The 13,947-nt window shown below is 31.4% G+C and overlaps 2 protein-coding genes across 4 annotated transcripts; both read left to right on the top strand.

The window, feature by feature from the left end:
- Positions 1 to 346: 346 nt before the first annotated feature.
- LOC111800746 (uncharacterized) lies at positions 347 to 2,073 on the top strand. 3 transcript variants are annotated; one of them, XM_087125917.1, is made up of 3 exons: positions 347 to 566; positions 1,134 to 1,290; positions 1,727 to 2,073. In XM_087125917.1, exons 1-2 carry the CDS (start codon positions 451 to 453, stop codon positions 1,267 to 1,269), a joined length of 252 nt encoding a protein of 83 aa, XP_086982043.1. In that variant the 5' UTR covers positions 347 to 450; the 3' UTR covers positions 1,270 to 1,290; positions 1,727 to 2,073. The 3 variants fall into 3 exon arrangements, with proteins under 3 accessions (XP_086982043.1, XP_086982042.1, XP_023540347.1); XM_087125916.1 differs by having other exon boundaries at positions 348 to 566; positions 1,722 to 2,073; XM_023684579.2 differs by lacking the exon at positions 1,727 to 2,073 and having other exon boundaries at positions 349 to 566; positions 1,134 to 1,469.
- A 7,825-nt stretch (positions 2,074 to 9,898) lies between these two features.
- LOC111785475 (putative expansin-B2) lies at positions 9,899 to 11,885 on the top strand. The gene is made up of 3 exons (XM_087125918.1): positions 9,899 to 10,109; positions 10,184 to 10,490; positions 11,402 to 11,885. The coding sequence occupies exons 1-3, from the start codon at positions 9,929 to 9,931 to the stop codon at positions 11,733 to 11,735; spliced, it is 822 nt and encodes a 273-aa protein (XP_086982044.1). The 5' UTR covers positions 9,899 to 9,928; the 3' UTR covers positions 11,736 to 11,885.
- The last annotated feature ends 2,062 nt before the right edge of the window (positions 11,886 to 13,947 follow it).

Here is a 13,947-nt window from a genome sequence, read left to right on the forward strand (position 1 = left end):
TTAAAATATCCTTTAAATAACGCTTAATTAAATAATTTTAATAAAATTATATAAACATTTAATTGTAAATATTTATTCGAATTTATATTTTAAAAAATCAAAATGTTCTATACATTAGAATAAATTATAACTAATGAGATATATTTATAAATTTTATACCATTGTAATAATTTATTAATGAAACAATAATACATTTTTTATTGGTCATTTCGTACTCTTAGCCATCAATATTAATAATTATTAAAATAAATAAATAAATATATAGGAGTAAATAATAACTGATAATAAAAATATAAAAAAAAAAAAAGAAAAAAAAAAAGCCTAAAAAATTAGAATATTACATTTCATGCCATTCCCACCCTCTTCTTCCACAATTCAAACGGCTCCTAAACCCTACTTTGTATTTCTCTCTCTCTTTTTCAAGTCCGACGGCGATTGTTGACGGCAGAAATGAAATCGGCGGCGTTACCTTCTTCAGTGGAAGCTTTGAGAAATGGAGAAGGAATCGCCTCCGCCCTATCTTCTTCCGATCAGTCTCGTCTATTGCTTGCCACTAGACCTCCCAGGTACTTCTCCATCTCTCTCTCTCTCTCTTTCGCTCTGTCTTCGTTGTCTTTCAATTCGTCTTGATTTCCGTCCACTTTCTTGGGGCTCTAATCGGTCCTTACTCGTGCGGTTGATTACGGGCTTTTCCTCCGCCAGAGGGTTTATTATTAATATTTTTTTGTTGCCATTGCCGGAATCACCCGTTTCTCAATTTGTTGCTTGTTTTTGTTTGAGTTTTGTTCTTTTCCACAATTGGAATATTGAAGGCACTCTTCAAATTTCTAACAACTATGTGTCTTCTCTGCGAATTCCGTTGGATTACTTTCCCTTTTCCTTAATCATTGGGAATCTTTTTCCCTCTTTCTTTTTAATGGTTCACTTCCATTTTCATTTTGATGGTTCACTTTTTCTTAACTCTTTTGGATTGGAGTAATTTATATGGTAGATTGAATTTCATTTATTTTTGAAATTTTGGGAACTTCTATGATTGTTTCTTTTGATTTATACTGAACAGAAACTACAAAAGTTCAGTCTTCCTCATTTGTTGTAATATGATAAATTTGACTGGTGTGTGTATGTGTGGGCAGGCAAGTAGTATCGATATTAACTTGTTCAAAGCTATGTGGTATTTGCTTTGTTGCCGGGGTGGTGGTTGGTTACTCGTTAAAGCGACGCGTGAATCGATGGGTTTCCAAGCTATTGAGGAGATTAAAAGATGATTGATAAGTCCATCCCTTTGTTCTGGTATGCCACTTTCATTGATTATAATTTATAGAATTGAATTACTGATTTGTTGCCCAATTTAGAGCAGGAAGATGAACATTCCTAGCTCATTACCGGCTCATTATTGGACAATTACTTGTTCACAAGCATGGAGTTAATGATTTGAATTTTCCATCTAATGAAAAATCATTTTTGCTCCACTTCTTCTTCTTCTGATCCTTTGGAGAGGTATTTTAGTGATAAGTTCTATAAGAGCTCGATGATCCCATTTGGTCAAATGCCTAGGGATAAACGTATTTCTGATTTGGTGGCGAGAATTTCTTTGATAAAAACATTTCTGGATTTGATTTGCAGCTCAATTATTTCATCAAATTGGTATTCGATCATGGGACTTACTCGATTTTAAGTTTTTGATTTGGACCTGAAATTTTAAATTGTTTCATACGTTTTAGGGCAGAGTAGAGAGAAGGTTGAACAAACCTGTCCGTTTCCAAGGGCTGTTCATGTGAGGATTGGCTTTATCAGTTTCAAGATTTGATGCTTTTTTGAAACCTTCTCTCTTTTGCAATCTTTTCTCAGCTATGGTGGTGTGGATAAACCACTTTTATAATGGTCAATGTTGTTTGTTGATAAATGATCAATATTAGGTCTCCAATATTTGCCATATTTAGAGGTGGTAGGAAATACCCTGTCATGTCATTCCTCTATTGGAGGTCATTCCATACATGTGAATGCAATGACGGGCCCATCATTTCAATCTATTTTCCTATAATGCTATCTTAATGGTAAGTTGGATGTGTACCATATACTCTACACACAACCCATACCCATACGAGCGAGTATGGACTTACTAGTTAAGTCGCATACCGTTAGGCCACTTTTCTTGTTGGGCGAGCATACTATGGGAGCTCCTTAGGCCGACCACCCGTTAGAACTAGTAACCGTCCTGACAATATTAGGTTAACATAATGATCGTTTTTCTGCCTGACCAGAACTAGTCATCGTCACAACAACATTAGGTTAACATAATGATCTTTTTTGTGCCTGACTATCGCAGCATTATGATAAATATAATGATTGTTCTCCTGTCTCGTAATGTATGCGTTTGTACTATCGTGAAGGGCTAGGCATATCCCTCAATACATGAGCACACAATAATGCATGAGGTCTCAACATTTTTACATATCACATCATTTTTCTTATCATTTCACATTTTGTTATCATATCTTTCATGCATACGTCGGATTTGTATGTATTTTATGCTAGTTCGTCGTTTTGCATGTCAAACATATTATATCATTCAAATTACATAAATATATCATATCATAAATTCCATGCTTCCAGGCATAATAATTTTCATCGTATACATATCATACCATAAGATATCGCATCACAATATATTATACCATAAATATGTCAATTTATCACATATCTTCTACCATAACATACCTTATATCATTTTCATATCATATTACATTCACATGTCGTATCATAATCATATCATATCGTAAACATTTTGAGGTCATATCGTAAACATTTTGTGGTCATATCGTTACATGAACGTACCTTAGTTACATCTTTACAGAAACGTATCCTAACGCTATCGTTCTATCAATCTATCATAATCTTATCCCTTTCTATCCATAATCTAACCATATTCTTTTGTCAATTGATCGTGATCATATCGTTTTTATCAATCTCCCATATCCATCATTACATTACGTTTAATACATTATTATCGTATCCTATCTCAAACATATCATTGAACATATTGTATCGTAAGTATTATCATACAATTTACATATTAAATATTATCATACAATTCACATATTATAACATATATATATCATATCATAAACATATAAATCCATAAACAATTCACACATATCAATATATAACACGTGCAGAACCACGGGCCATGTGCCAACATCAAATATAATCATGTCGATAGTAAGGTCACTTACCTGATTAGCTTAGGTTGATGTTGCGAAGTTATCCTTAGCGAAAGTTCGATTCTGTCCATTGAAATCTAAGTCAATCTATATGAGCCCATGATATTAGTTTCAAGTTTGAAGTTTGAGCCCATCTAGATCAAGTGCTATATTAGAGTATTTGCTGTTATAATATTATTTTCATACAAATCATTTAATACCCTCTGGATATTCTATTTTCTATTACGGTGATTAATACCTTTTAACATTTTTTAGATATTTTATTCTCGTTGTTGTTTTTCCTTTTTTTTTTTTCTTCTATTATGTTAGCCATATTCTTAGTTTCTATGTGTATTTCATTTTTCTTTATTTCGATTCTGTTAGCCTTGTCTCTGTATTTTCTTTTATCTTTCATTTGATTATGTAAACAGATATATTATTGATTTTTAATTTAATTGAGTCCATTTTTTCTCAATTTTTTCTGTTTCATGGGAAAATATTTTTTTCTTCCCTTTCATAGAGAACGGATGGATGAGAGGTGAGGGGAGAGAAGTGAGGAAGGTTTTTTTAAAACTAATCTTCTTATTTTTTTTTATAATTATTTTTATTTGTTTACTTTTGTGGGCTATTATTGACCCAACCCATTACTCTATTTTCGAATTGGATTATCTAGTAGCTAATTTATTTTTTATTTTAATTTTCTGAATTTTTTTTATGTACCATTCTTAATTATTAAGATAAAAATGTATTAAGAGTTCACAAACAAAATTGTAATATTTTAACATAGTTCAATATTGTCACAGAAGTAAAAGACATCAATTTAAAAAGTAAGGAAATACAAAAAATAGATGGTAAAATTAAAAAATATTAAAAATAGTTTGTTAAAGAAATTATGGGTTAGAAAAATAAAAACTATTATACATTACCTCGATGAACCGAGAGGGGTTCTAAATTATCTAAATAAATAAATAAATTGTTATAGAAGTTGCACCAAAGATAATAAATAAATTAGAACAAAATAGAGTCTATAAAATCAATTCTTTACCAATTCTAAAGAATCATCCTACCTGTATTAAATGTTGATTAAAAAGTTACAGGAGACCATCATTATTTTCATACTAAATGTTAATTCAAAAGCCACGTAAAAACTAGAACGGTCAAAACATTTCGAACAACTTTTGATACAACTCAATATTTAAAATCGTTTACTTTCCACCGACTCGTATGCACCTGTAATAAAATTGCTTTTATACATATAAGCCAAAGATTAAGACGACCGAAAACCTAAAATATAATTATCGAAAGAGCATGAATTACATTTTACCTAATCTCAAAAGTCCAAAAATATAGGCATTATCTTCATAAATATAATCACTAATGGAGCTATCACCCAAATACATTTTTTTGTCTCCCTTATGAAAAAAAGAAAAAAAAAACAAAAATTATTTAGTTGGTACCTTTTTGAAAAAAGAAATATAGTTTATGGTTGAGATCTCACTTTCAAAAAACACATAAAAACAAAACAAACAACGACCTTAACTTCCTTATTTCACATAATTAATTTTTCAACTAAATAAAAATATTATAAACTACGCTTTAAAATTTAAATGAAAAAAAAAAAAAATATATGATGAGATCACGACGAATCCATCTAGTTAATTGAAGCACTGGATTAGAGAGCATTTGTGAAACGAATCATAATTTCTATCCTTTCTTAGTTCAATGACGAGCAGAGATTGAATTATTCATATTAAAATATATTTTATTTAATTATGCTAAAAATATTGTATGAAAATGAAATCTGGTAGTTCTCCGATTTGATGAATGAAAGTGAAAGTGATTGGCACGTGAATTTGATTGTTTGTATAATTTTTATTTAACCTTATCAAGAAATTTGATTACTATGTGTCCCTTAACATGACGCTAATAACCATGTGGGTCGTAGAAATTGCAATTTCTATATTATTTATATTAAGAAGGCCATGGGGATGGTTATGCCGCCAAGAAAGATACAAAACTCCATTATATATCCCTTTAATATATATATATATATAACAACAATAATTTATAATTCAATTAAAATTAAGAGGTCAGAGAGTGAATCTCCTATTGGGTTGTTATTTTTTTTTGGGTAAATTATAAAAAAATATTTATTACCTCTTATTTAAAAGGTAATTGTATGATTTGAAACTTGCAATATTAACTTAGTTACCTTTTAAAGTAAAAAAATTATTAGAATATTGAACGAAAAGTTAGTGTGTCTTAATATCATTCTTTCGTACCCATCAAGTCATTGCCACGTAAAATTTTAATAAGTACCTATGGTAAAATGTTGAACAAAAAAACAAGACAGTGACGTGGAAGAATTTGATAATTTTTTTTTTTTTTTTTTTTTTTTGTATAATTTTAATATAATTAAGCAATCTTTTACGACAGGTACATTATATTTGATAATATTATGTAATTAAGTCAATTTAAAGATATGGTTGATTGATTGAAAGGGTAAATATTTTAATTAAAATTAAAATGGAAAATATATGTTGTTTGAAGAGTAAGAAAAGGATGGGGGAGAGAGAGAAAGAGCATAATGGAATTTAATATAAATGTCGGGAAGAGAAAACCAAAATTACGGCAAATATTACGTGAAGAAAATTAAAAAAAAATATATATATATATATATAATAATGAATGATAAGGAATGGCACGTGCGAAAATGGTGGACTGTTTTGGGGCGTACGATGGGACATCGGGAATCAGATATTCAACGCCTAAATAACCTCCATTAACGGCTTCATTAACGAACGCCTCATTTTCTTATTATTATTATTATTATTAAAACTTTTTGGATTTTTGCTATTAATATTAATTTTGTACCGTCCTTCTTTTTTTAAAAAAAAAAAATTTATTAAAACTTATTTGGATTGTTGATATTAATATTAATTTTGTACGGTCGGTTTTAAGTTTGGCACCTTCTCTCAAATACGTGATCTTGTAACGATTTGAAATTTTTTACTTAATTTAAGGTCGTTGCGGTATACATATCATAAATATGAATGTAGAAATACTTCATTTAAACTTTCATATAACATAATCTCCAGCTTAAAACACTGTCATGGACTTCCATGTTTTGAAAGCACTTTTAAAAATGACACAACAAAAGACTAGATAAAATAAATAAACGTTTAAATAAAAAACATTCTATTCTAGCCTAAGTCTAAGAAAATAATACGACTACCTTATGCATGTGTCATGATTTCGAGTTGCGATGTCGTCGTCAGTCGTACAGGAATGTCTTGCCTTCACTTGAAATAAAGGTATCATGTGGTTTGAGTATTTTAAGAAATAGTCAGTAAGTGACCCTACTATTGGGTATAATGCGAATGAGATGAGGAGACTCTATTTTTTTTTTTTTTCCTATGATACTATTCTAATTGGGCAGCTTGGATGTGTACCACATACTCTACACATAGCCCATACATGCGAGTATGGGCTCACCAGTTCGCAAACTGCTGAACACCTTTTCTTGTCGAACGAGTCTTCTCTAGTAGTTCAACTTTTGCCGGACACCCATTAGAATTAGTAATCATCATGACAGCATTATGTAAAACATAACGATACTTCGTCAATGGATGTACGTGTCCGTACCTTCGTGATGGAATAAGGGTATCTCCCAATGCATGAGCACACATAATGCATGAGGTCCCAACATTTTTCCGTTTTCATTATCATTTAATACAACCTCGCTAGCATTTTGTACATATCATATCGTTTCAGATATCGATCATCATTCATATCATATTGTTTCTCATTCTTCGGTTCTCATATCATACATAATTCTAGCGGGTTATATTACATCCCATTTATTGTGATTTTATGTCATTCATATCATATTGTATACACACAATTTAAGAGACATATCATAACGCTCCATGCTTTTAATATAACATTTCATCATATACATATCATACCATAACATATTACATCACAATGTATCATATTATAAACATGTTAATTTATCACATATCTCGTACCATAACATATTTCATATCATATGACAACATATATATATCTGTCATTCACATGTCGTATCATAATCATATCATGTCGTAAACACTTTGTGGTCATATCGTTCCCTAACTTATCATAGCCTTAACGTTCTTATACCTATCATAGTCATATCGTTACATGAACGTACCTTAGTCATATCATCACAAGAACATATCCTAACGCTATCGTTTTATCAATCTATCCCAAACCTATCCCTTTTTACCCATAACCTAACCGTATTCTTTTATCAATCTCTTATATCCATAACACTTCAGTATGTAACCTAACTTCAACGTTTCAGGAACGTATCTTACTCCTATTGTTACATTTCGTTATGTGCATACTTCTCGTATCCTATCTCAAACATATCATTCAACACAGCGTACCATAATTATTATCATTCAATTCACATATAATAACATATACATAACATATCATAAACATATCGATCCATAAACAATTCACACATATCAATATATATTGAACGCATCGTACCATAATTATGTGTTTCTTGTCGTCCGATATTTCCAGTTTTATTTTTAAATTATGTTCACAGAGAATCTTTCCTCAATCTTCCTTCCTCATCTCTGTAATTATTTTCATTCTCTAAACATATTAGATTTTCATTTTCTAAACGGATATTACTCTTCCTTTCCGTTCAAACTTATATTATTGGCTAATTTTGTTAATTGATTCTTACTTTCAAAATTTCGGGTTTCTTTCTTTCAATCAGCAATTCCTAACTTCCAACTGTATTTCTTCTCTTATTTTATATTATTTTTAATCCATTGTTTGATTGGTTACTATTTTACATTTATAGAATTTCCTACTATCTTGTAAAATATTGCTTGTTTGGATATTTCTTACATATTGTTTGTAAAATATTTCTTACCATTTCTTACCCTGCCTTATTTACATATGAGAGAATGAGATCTGATATTTACTATAATGTAAAATATTGGATAAAGGAAAAAGATCTCACTAACTTAATTTAAAAAATCTGAGATAATTTACTGTAATAACATACCAAAATCTTACTAGCTTCTATTTGCCTTTGTTTAAAGGAATTTTATTTTTTCCATTTTACTGTTTATTTTTGGACCAACTGTAATATTGTGCAATGGGTTGGGATGAGAGGTTAGTGGAGAGAGCTGGGTAAATTTTATTTTATTTTTTAAGTAATTTTTTTAGTTATCTATTTATCGATTATTATTATTATTATTATTATTTTGACCTATATTTTTTTTTTAATTTTTGGGCTATTAAAGATATATATAATATATATATATATACACAGATACCTATGGTGGATGTACTAAAGTTTGGATTTTAAAAATATTTTATTTCTAATGTTTTTAAAAAAAAAAAAAAAAATTATAAGAACGTAAAATTTTTACCCTTGTGTTAAAAGTTTGGGATCGTTTAGATATATATATATATATATAGTTTTGGTTGGGTTGAATTTTTGAAAAAGCAAGGATTCTGGTCGATGGATCGACATTTTTTAGTCGGAACAACCGAACCAACTTGAAAAATAGAGTTACAACCAAAGCCTAACCTACCTTACTTCTAAGATATTATAAAAAGTAATAATATTTGGCATTTGTAACCGATGTTAATGATATATGGTGGCCTGTAAACGTTTGAGATTTTAATTATTAATATAATATGTATTGTTGATAAGAATTATTATTTTTTTTTTTTTAAAAATAACAACGTGACAACTCAACCTAACCCAACAGGTAAACAAAGGATTGAGTTGAGAACTCTATTCTAATTGCTTGCGTCACCCACTCAACTGACTTGAAATTTTGAGTTAGTCCAAAAGATTTCTTCAACCCAGCTCGTATACCATCTTAGAGATAATATATGGTTTGAATTTTTGAACAACCTCATGCAACCCAATTCAATAAAACCAAAAATGCTTTTGGTTGCATGAAACAAAAAACAAACCCTTTTGAGAATTCATGGCCGGCATGGCTAACCTTCAAAGTTTTTATGGTGTCCTTTTGTGACCAAATTTGTGAGCATCGATTCAGTTAGATACAAGGCGGTTCCAATATGAAGACCGACATTTTTTTTGTTATATCGAGCTATTGAAATTTTTTCTGTAACCCTACTTTGTCACTGTACCAGTCTTGAACTCCTTACGAGTGTGAAAATTATCCTCCCAAACCATCACAAACCGACATTTTTTTTGTTATATCGAGTCACTGACATTTTTCTGTAACCCTACCTCGTCTCTGTACTAGTCTCGAGCTCCTTACGAGAGTGAAAATTATCCTCCCAAATCATCACAAACCGACATTTTTTTGCTATATCGAGCCACTGACATTTTCCTGTAGTTCTTGTGATTTAACCACAAATAGAAACGTGCAAGTTGTTGATATAGATAGTAATAATTGTCTACCCAACGCATTCTAAAGTTACGATTCTTAATCGAGACAATCGATATAAATCATTTCGTACCATCAACTCATGTTATCTTGTAGAAAATATGGAGTTCAAAGGTCACGTACCAAAAAAAATATTGGCTTTATTATTCCCTAAGAAAATACCAAAAAGAATATACTAAGAAATGCCTCCTTCACTCGGCCATCTATAAATAGGCCAAAGTCCACCATTTTCACAGCACAAAGCAGCGATTCAATCCCATTTTCGTGCTTAATTCTTCATTCAATATGATGAATTTCAAGCATTCCCTTTTCTTTGCTACCCTTCTTTCTCTTTCACTTACCCCTTGTTTTTGCTTCAATCCCAAATCCCTTAATCTCTCCAACTATGACTCCTACGATTCTAATTCCGGCTGGTCTCCGGCCGTCGCCACCTGGTACGGCAGCCCAGTCGGCGCCGGGAGCGACGGTACTTCTCCACCCTCCACTCCAATTCCATTGAATATTGTTTTTACATTTATTTATAATATGACTGTTTTTTAGGAGGTGCGTGTGGGTATGGAAGCGCGGTGGGGGAACCACCATTCTCGTCGTTGATTGCCGCGGGAGGCCCTTCCTTGTTCAAATCCGGCAAGGGCTGTGGTGCTTGTTATCAAGTGAAGTGCTTGGGAAAGGGCGCCTGCTCCCGGAATCCGGTGACGGTGGTTATAACTGACAGTTGTCCTGGCGGTTCCTGTGCTTCCGACGCTGTCCATTTCGACCTCAGCGGCACTGCTTTTGGTGCTATGGCTGCTTCTCGTCGTGCCGATGAGCTCCGCAATCTTGGCGTACTGCAGATTCAATATAAAAGGTATGCATTAACTCTGGTTAATCATGATTTAACTCGAGTTAACCACGGGTTTAATTTAAATAATAATAATAATAATAATAAAGAAACATATATAGTATATACATTCTAATATTCAACCAAAATATTTCTCCCACCACTTAAATTTATGATTTATTAAAACACGACCAATAATTTGTTGGGATTTTGAAACAAATCGTGTTAGAAATCACGACTCTCCACAGTTATATGATATTGTCCACTTTGAGCATAAGCTATCATGACTTGACTATGAGCTTCCCATAAGACCTCATATCAATGGAGATATATTTCTTACCTTTAAATTATTCTTGTTGAACACAACTCTCAGTGGGAAACACTCATACTTGAGTATAAGCTATCAGAGGCCTCATAACAATGGAGATATATTCCTTAGTTGTAAATTATTCCTTGGGATGGTTGAACACAACTCTTTGTAGGAAACACGAATTTATGATTTATTAAAACACGACCAATAATTTGTTGGGATTTTGAAACAAATCGTGTTAGAAATCACGATTCTCTACAATAATATGATATTGTCAAAGCATAAACTATCATGACTTGGCTCTCGGATTTCCTAAAAGGCCTCACAACAATGGAAATATATTCCTTACTTGTAAATTATTCCTTGGGATGGTTGAACACAACTTTGTGTGGGAAACACTCATATTTGAGCGTAAGTTATCATGGCTTGGCTATGGGCTTCCCCAGAACGCCTCATAACAATTGAGAACAATTGAGATATATTTTTTACTTGTAAATTATTCTCTGGGATTGTTGAACACAACTTTCTATAGGAAACACTTACATATTTTATTTAAACCAATCGAGAAGAGATCACAAGACACTGTGAATATGTTTTAGACAAGCAGAACTGTGACATTGACATGCAGGGTGGAATGCGAGTATGGTGGAACGTCGATCCAGTTCGTGGTGGACGCAGGGTCGAACCCAAACTATTTTGCAGCTTTGATCGAATACGAAAATGGAGATGGAGTTCTTGGTTCAGTGGAGTTGAAACAAGCGCAGGGGTCGGGTTCATGGATTCCCATGAAGCAGTCATGGGGTGCAGTTTGGAAGCTGGACTATGGCTCCGCCCTTAAGGCTCCCTTCTCTTTCAGGCTCACTGCCCAGGAATCCAGGAAAGCCGTGGTGGCTAACAACGTGATTCCGGCAGGGTGGGAGCCGGGGAAGACTTATAGATCAGTGGTCAACTTCAAGGCTTAGTCAACGGAGTTTAATAGTAATGATAATTAGTATGAGTAAGAGAGGTTAATTAAGAGAAGTAAAATGTGCAATGAACCGAAAGTCAACTTTCTGGGTTAGTGAGGTTGCATGGTTGTATGGAAATAAAACCGAGTTTGTTTCGAAACTTTATATTTATATAATATATTCCCATTTGCGTTATTGACCTTATAATACACTTTTCGGTTATAATACTAACACCAACGGTCATCCAAATTTTAAATAATTATAATTGATATTTACTAAAATTGCATGTCTCTATTATAGTAATGTTTTTAATGTTTTTTTTTTTTTGTAACTTCCCACCATTACACACTCCAATAAACAACCAATCCTCTCTTCAAATTTAACTACAAATGTAGGGGATTTCTTTTCTTTTATCCAATTTTGTTGCAATTTTTTAGTATTGATTTAGAAATTAAATGTCAATAATATAGAAGTTCGAGTAAATCACGTTAGATTAGCCGTCAAAGAATCTATTAAAAATTGGCCCAGAATATCTCGAGTTAAACTGGTTTAAAAAAAAAAAAAAATATAGAGAGAAAAAAAATCATTATTATTTTATGCCCTAAATCCTCGTAATTAATTATTTAGTTTTTTAACAATAATTTTTATGATTTTATTTGTAATTTAAGTGTTATGCATGGTATGGATATCCAAGATTAATAATGTAATCTTGAACAGTATGTGGTTGCCATGTAAGAGTATCGTGTTCAAGTAATAACTTAAAAGGTCTATAGTACATGAATAAGGTTGGGTGTCTTATCCTGGTAAGACTATTGATATGACCCACTTTGTAATTGTTACAAATGATTGGATTCAAATCATTCATGTGGAGACATGTAAGTGGGGGTATCTTATACAATGAGTTTGTATAAGACTGGACCAAAAAATATTTAATCTCTCTTTATAAATCCGTTAATTAAGAAGATTAATATTTCACATGATGATCATATGCGACTCGATCTTAATCTTGAGTAAGTTATGACGGCTGCCTGTGATGAGTTGTCCTTTAATTTACATGGGTGAAAATGACTCTATGTCTACCATTTTGGGGGTCTTGACTAAATAGAGAGTTGAGAATATAATATCATGAGATATAATTCACTTCTTTCCATATAACGAAAGTAGATGAGTTGTTCTCTTTGAGTACTGATTTTGGGACTTGAACAATGGGCCCCACCCTCTCATTGGCTCGAGAGGGACTTGGTTTATGATTAGATCATAAATAAATTGTTCATTAGAGAATTAGTAGTACTTAAGGTGAAAGATGTAATTACAAAGATAAAATAGACTTTTGACCCAGCTGTAATTATGAACAACTCGTGAAGGATCGACTTGCTTGTAATGGTTATATCAATAGACCTAACTTGTCCTGCAGTGCATAAGAGTGAACTCTAGGTCTATAGTGGAGTGACCTGTAGTTAATGAATGAAAATGGTTTAATTAAAGAGTTTAATTAATTAATTTTGTATTATTGGAATTGTTCCAAAACCAAAAGGAAAATATGTTAAAAGGAAAATATGTATATTTGGAATCGTTCTAAAAGGAAAAAGATCTACGACTTTCAAAAGGGAAAAGATCTATGTTTTCAAATTTACAAAAGGAAAAAGATTTCCGTTTTGAATTGTTTCAAAAGAAAAAAGGGAAAAATCTTAATATCCGATTATGAATTACTGAGATAATTCTAATTTTTATCACTTTTGAAATAGTTCCAAAATTAATCTCATAGTTTTATTACATTACATTTGAACCGCGATGACAAGAGCGAAAGATTTCAAACCCTAATTTTATTACATTTGCCATATTCAAATTTAAAGATCTCAAAATTTAATTTTAATTTGAAAGTGTTCCAAAAAAGAATTATATTACATTTTGGAGGTGGATTTGTAAATATTTGAAATTTAATTTTATAAAATTTAGAAATGTTCCATTACGTTTGGAAAGGTTACCGAGTAAATATCTTAAAATTAAATTTGGAATAGTTCCAAAAGAAAAAGATCTTTTGTACTTTAATTTATTTACGGTGTTTAGGATATGTAAGATATGCCGATAAATTTTGAATTGTTTTTTTTAATTTAATTATGTATATGATGTGTGTTTTAAATTAATTGATTGAATGTATAAGATATGACATTTAGTTTAAAATCCTACCCTATGTTCATAATCATGTATTTTAATTATTTTTTTTTAA

This window comes from Cucurbita pepo, chromosome 8 (assembly GCF_057944985.1).
Source record: "Cucurbita pepo subsp. pepo isolate OVF chromosome 8, ASM5794498v1, whole genome shotgun sequence".
NCBI classification, from domain to species: domain Eukaryota; kingdom Viridiplantae; phylum Streptophyta; class Magnoliopsida; order Cucurbitales; family Cucurbitaceae; genus Cucurbita; species Cucurbita pepo.

Bases quoted from the DNA above. Each gene is read 5' to 3' on its own strand.
- LOC111800746 (XM_087125917.1), top strand. From the start codon at position 451: ATGAAATCGGCGGCGTTACCTTCTTCAGTGGAAGCTTTGAGAAATGGA. The intron at 567-1,133 runs GTACTTCTCCAT...ATGTGTGGGCAG, and splicing joins CTTGCCACTAGACCTCCCAG to GCAAGTAGTATCGATATTAA.
- LOC111785475 (XM_087125918.1), top strand. From the start codon at position 9,929: ATGATGAATTTCAAGCATTCCCTTTTCTTTGCTACCCTTCTTTCTCTT. The intron at 10,110-10,183 runs GTACTTCTCCAC...ACTGTTTTTTAG, and splicing joins AGTCGGCGCCGGGAGCGACG to GAGGTGCGTGTGGGTATGGA. The intron at 10,491-11,401 runs GTATGCATTAAC...ATTGACATGCAG, and splicing joins CTGCAGATTCAATATAAAAG to GGTGGAATGCGAGTATGGTG.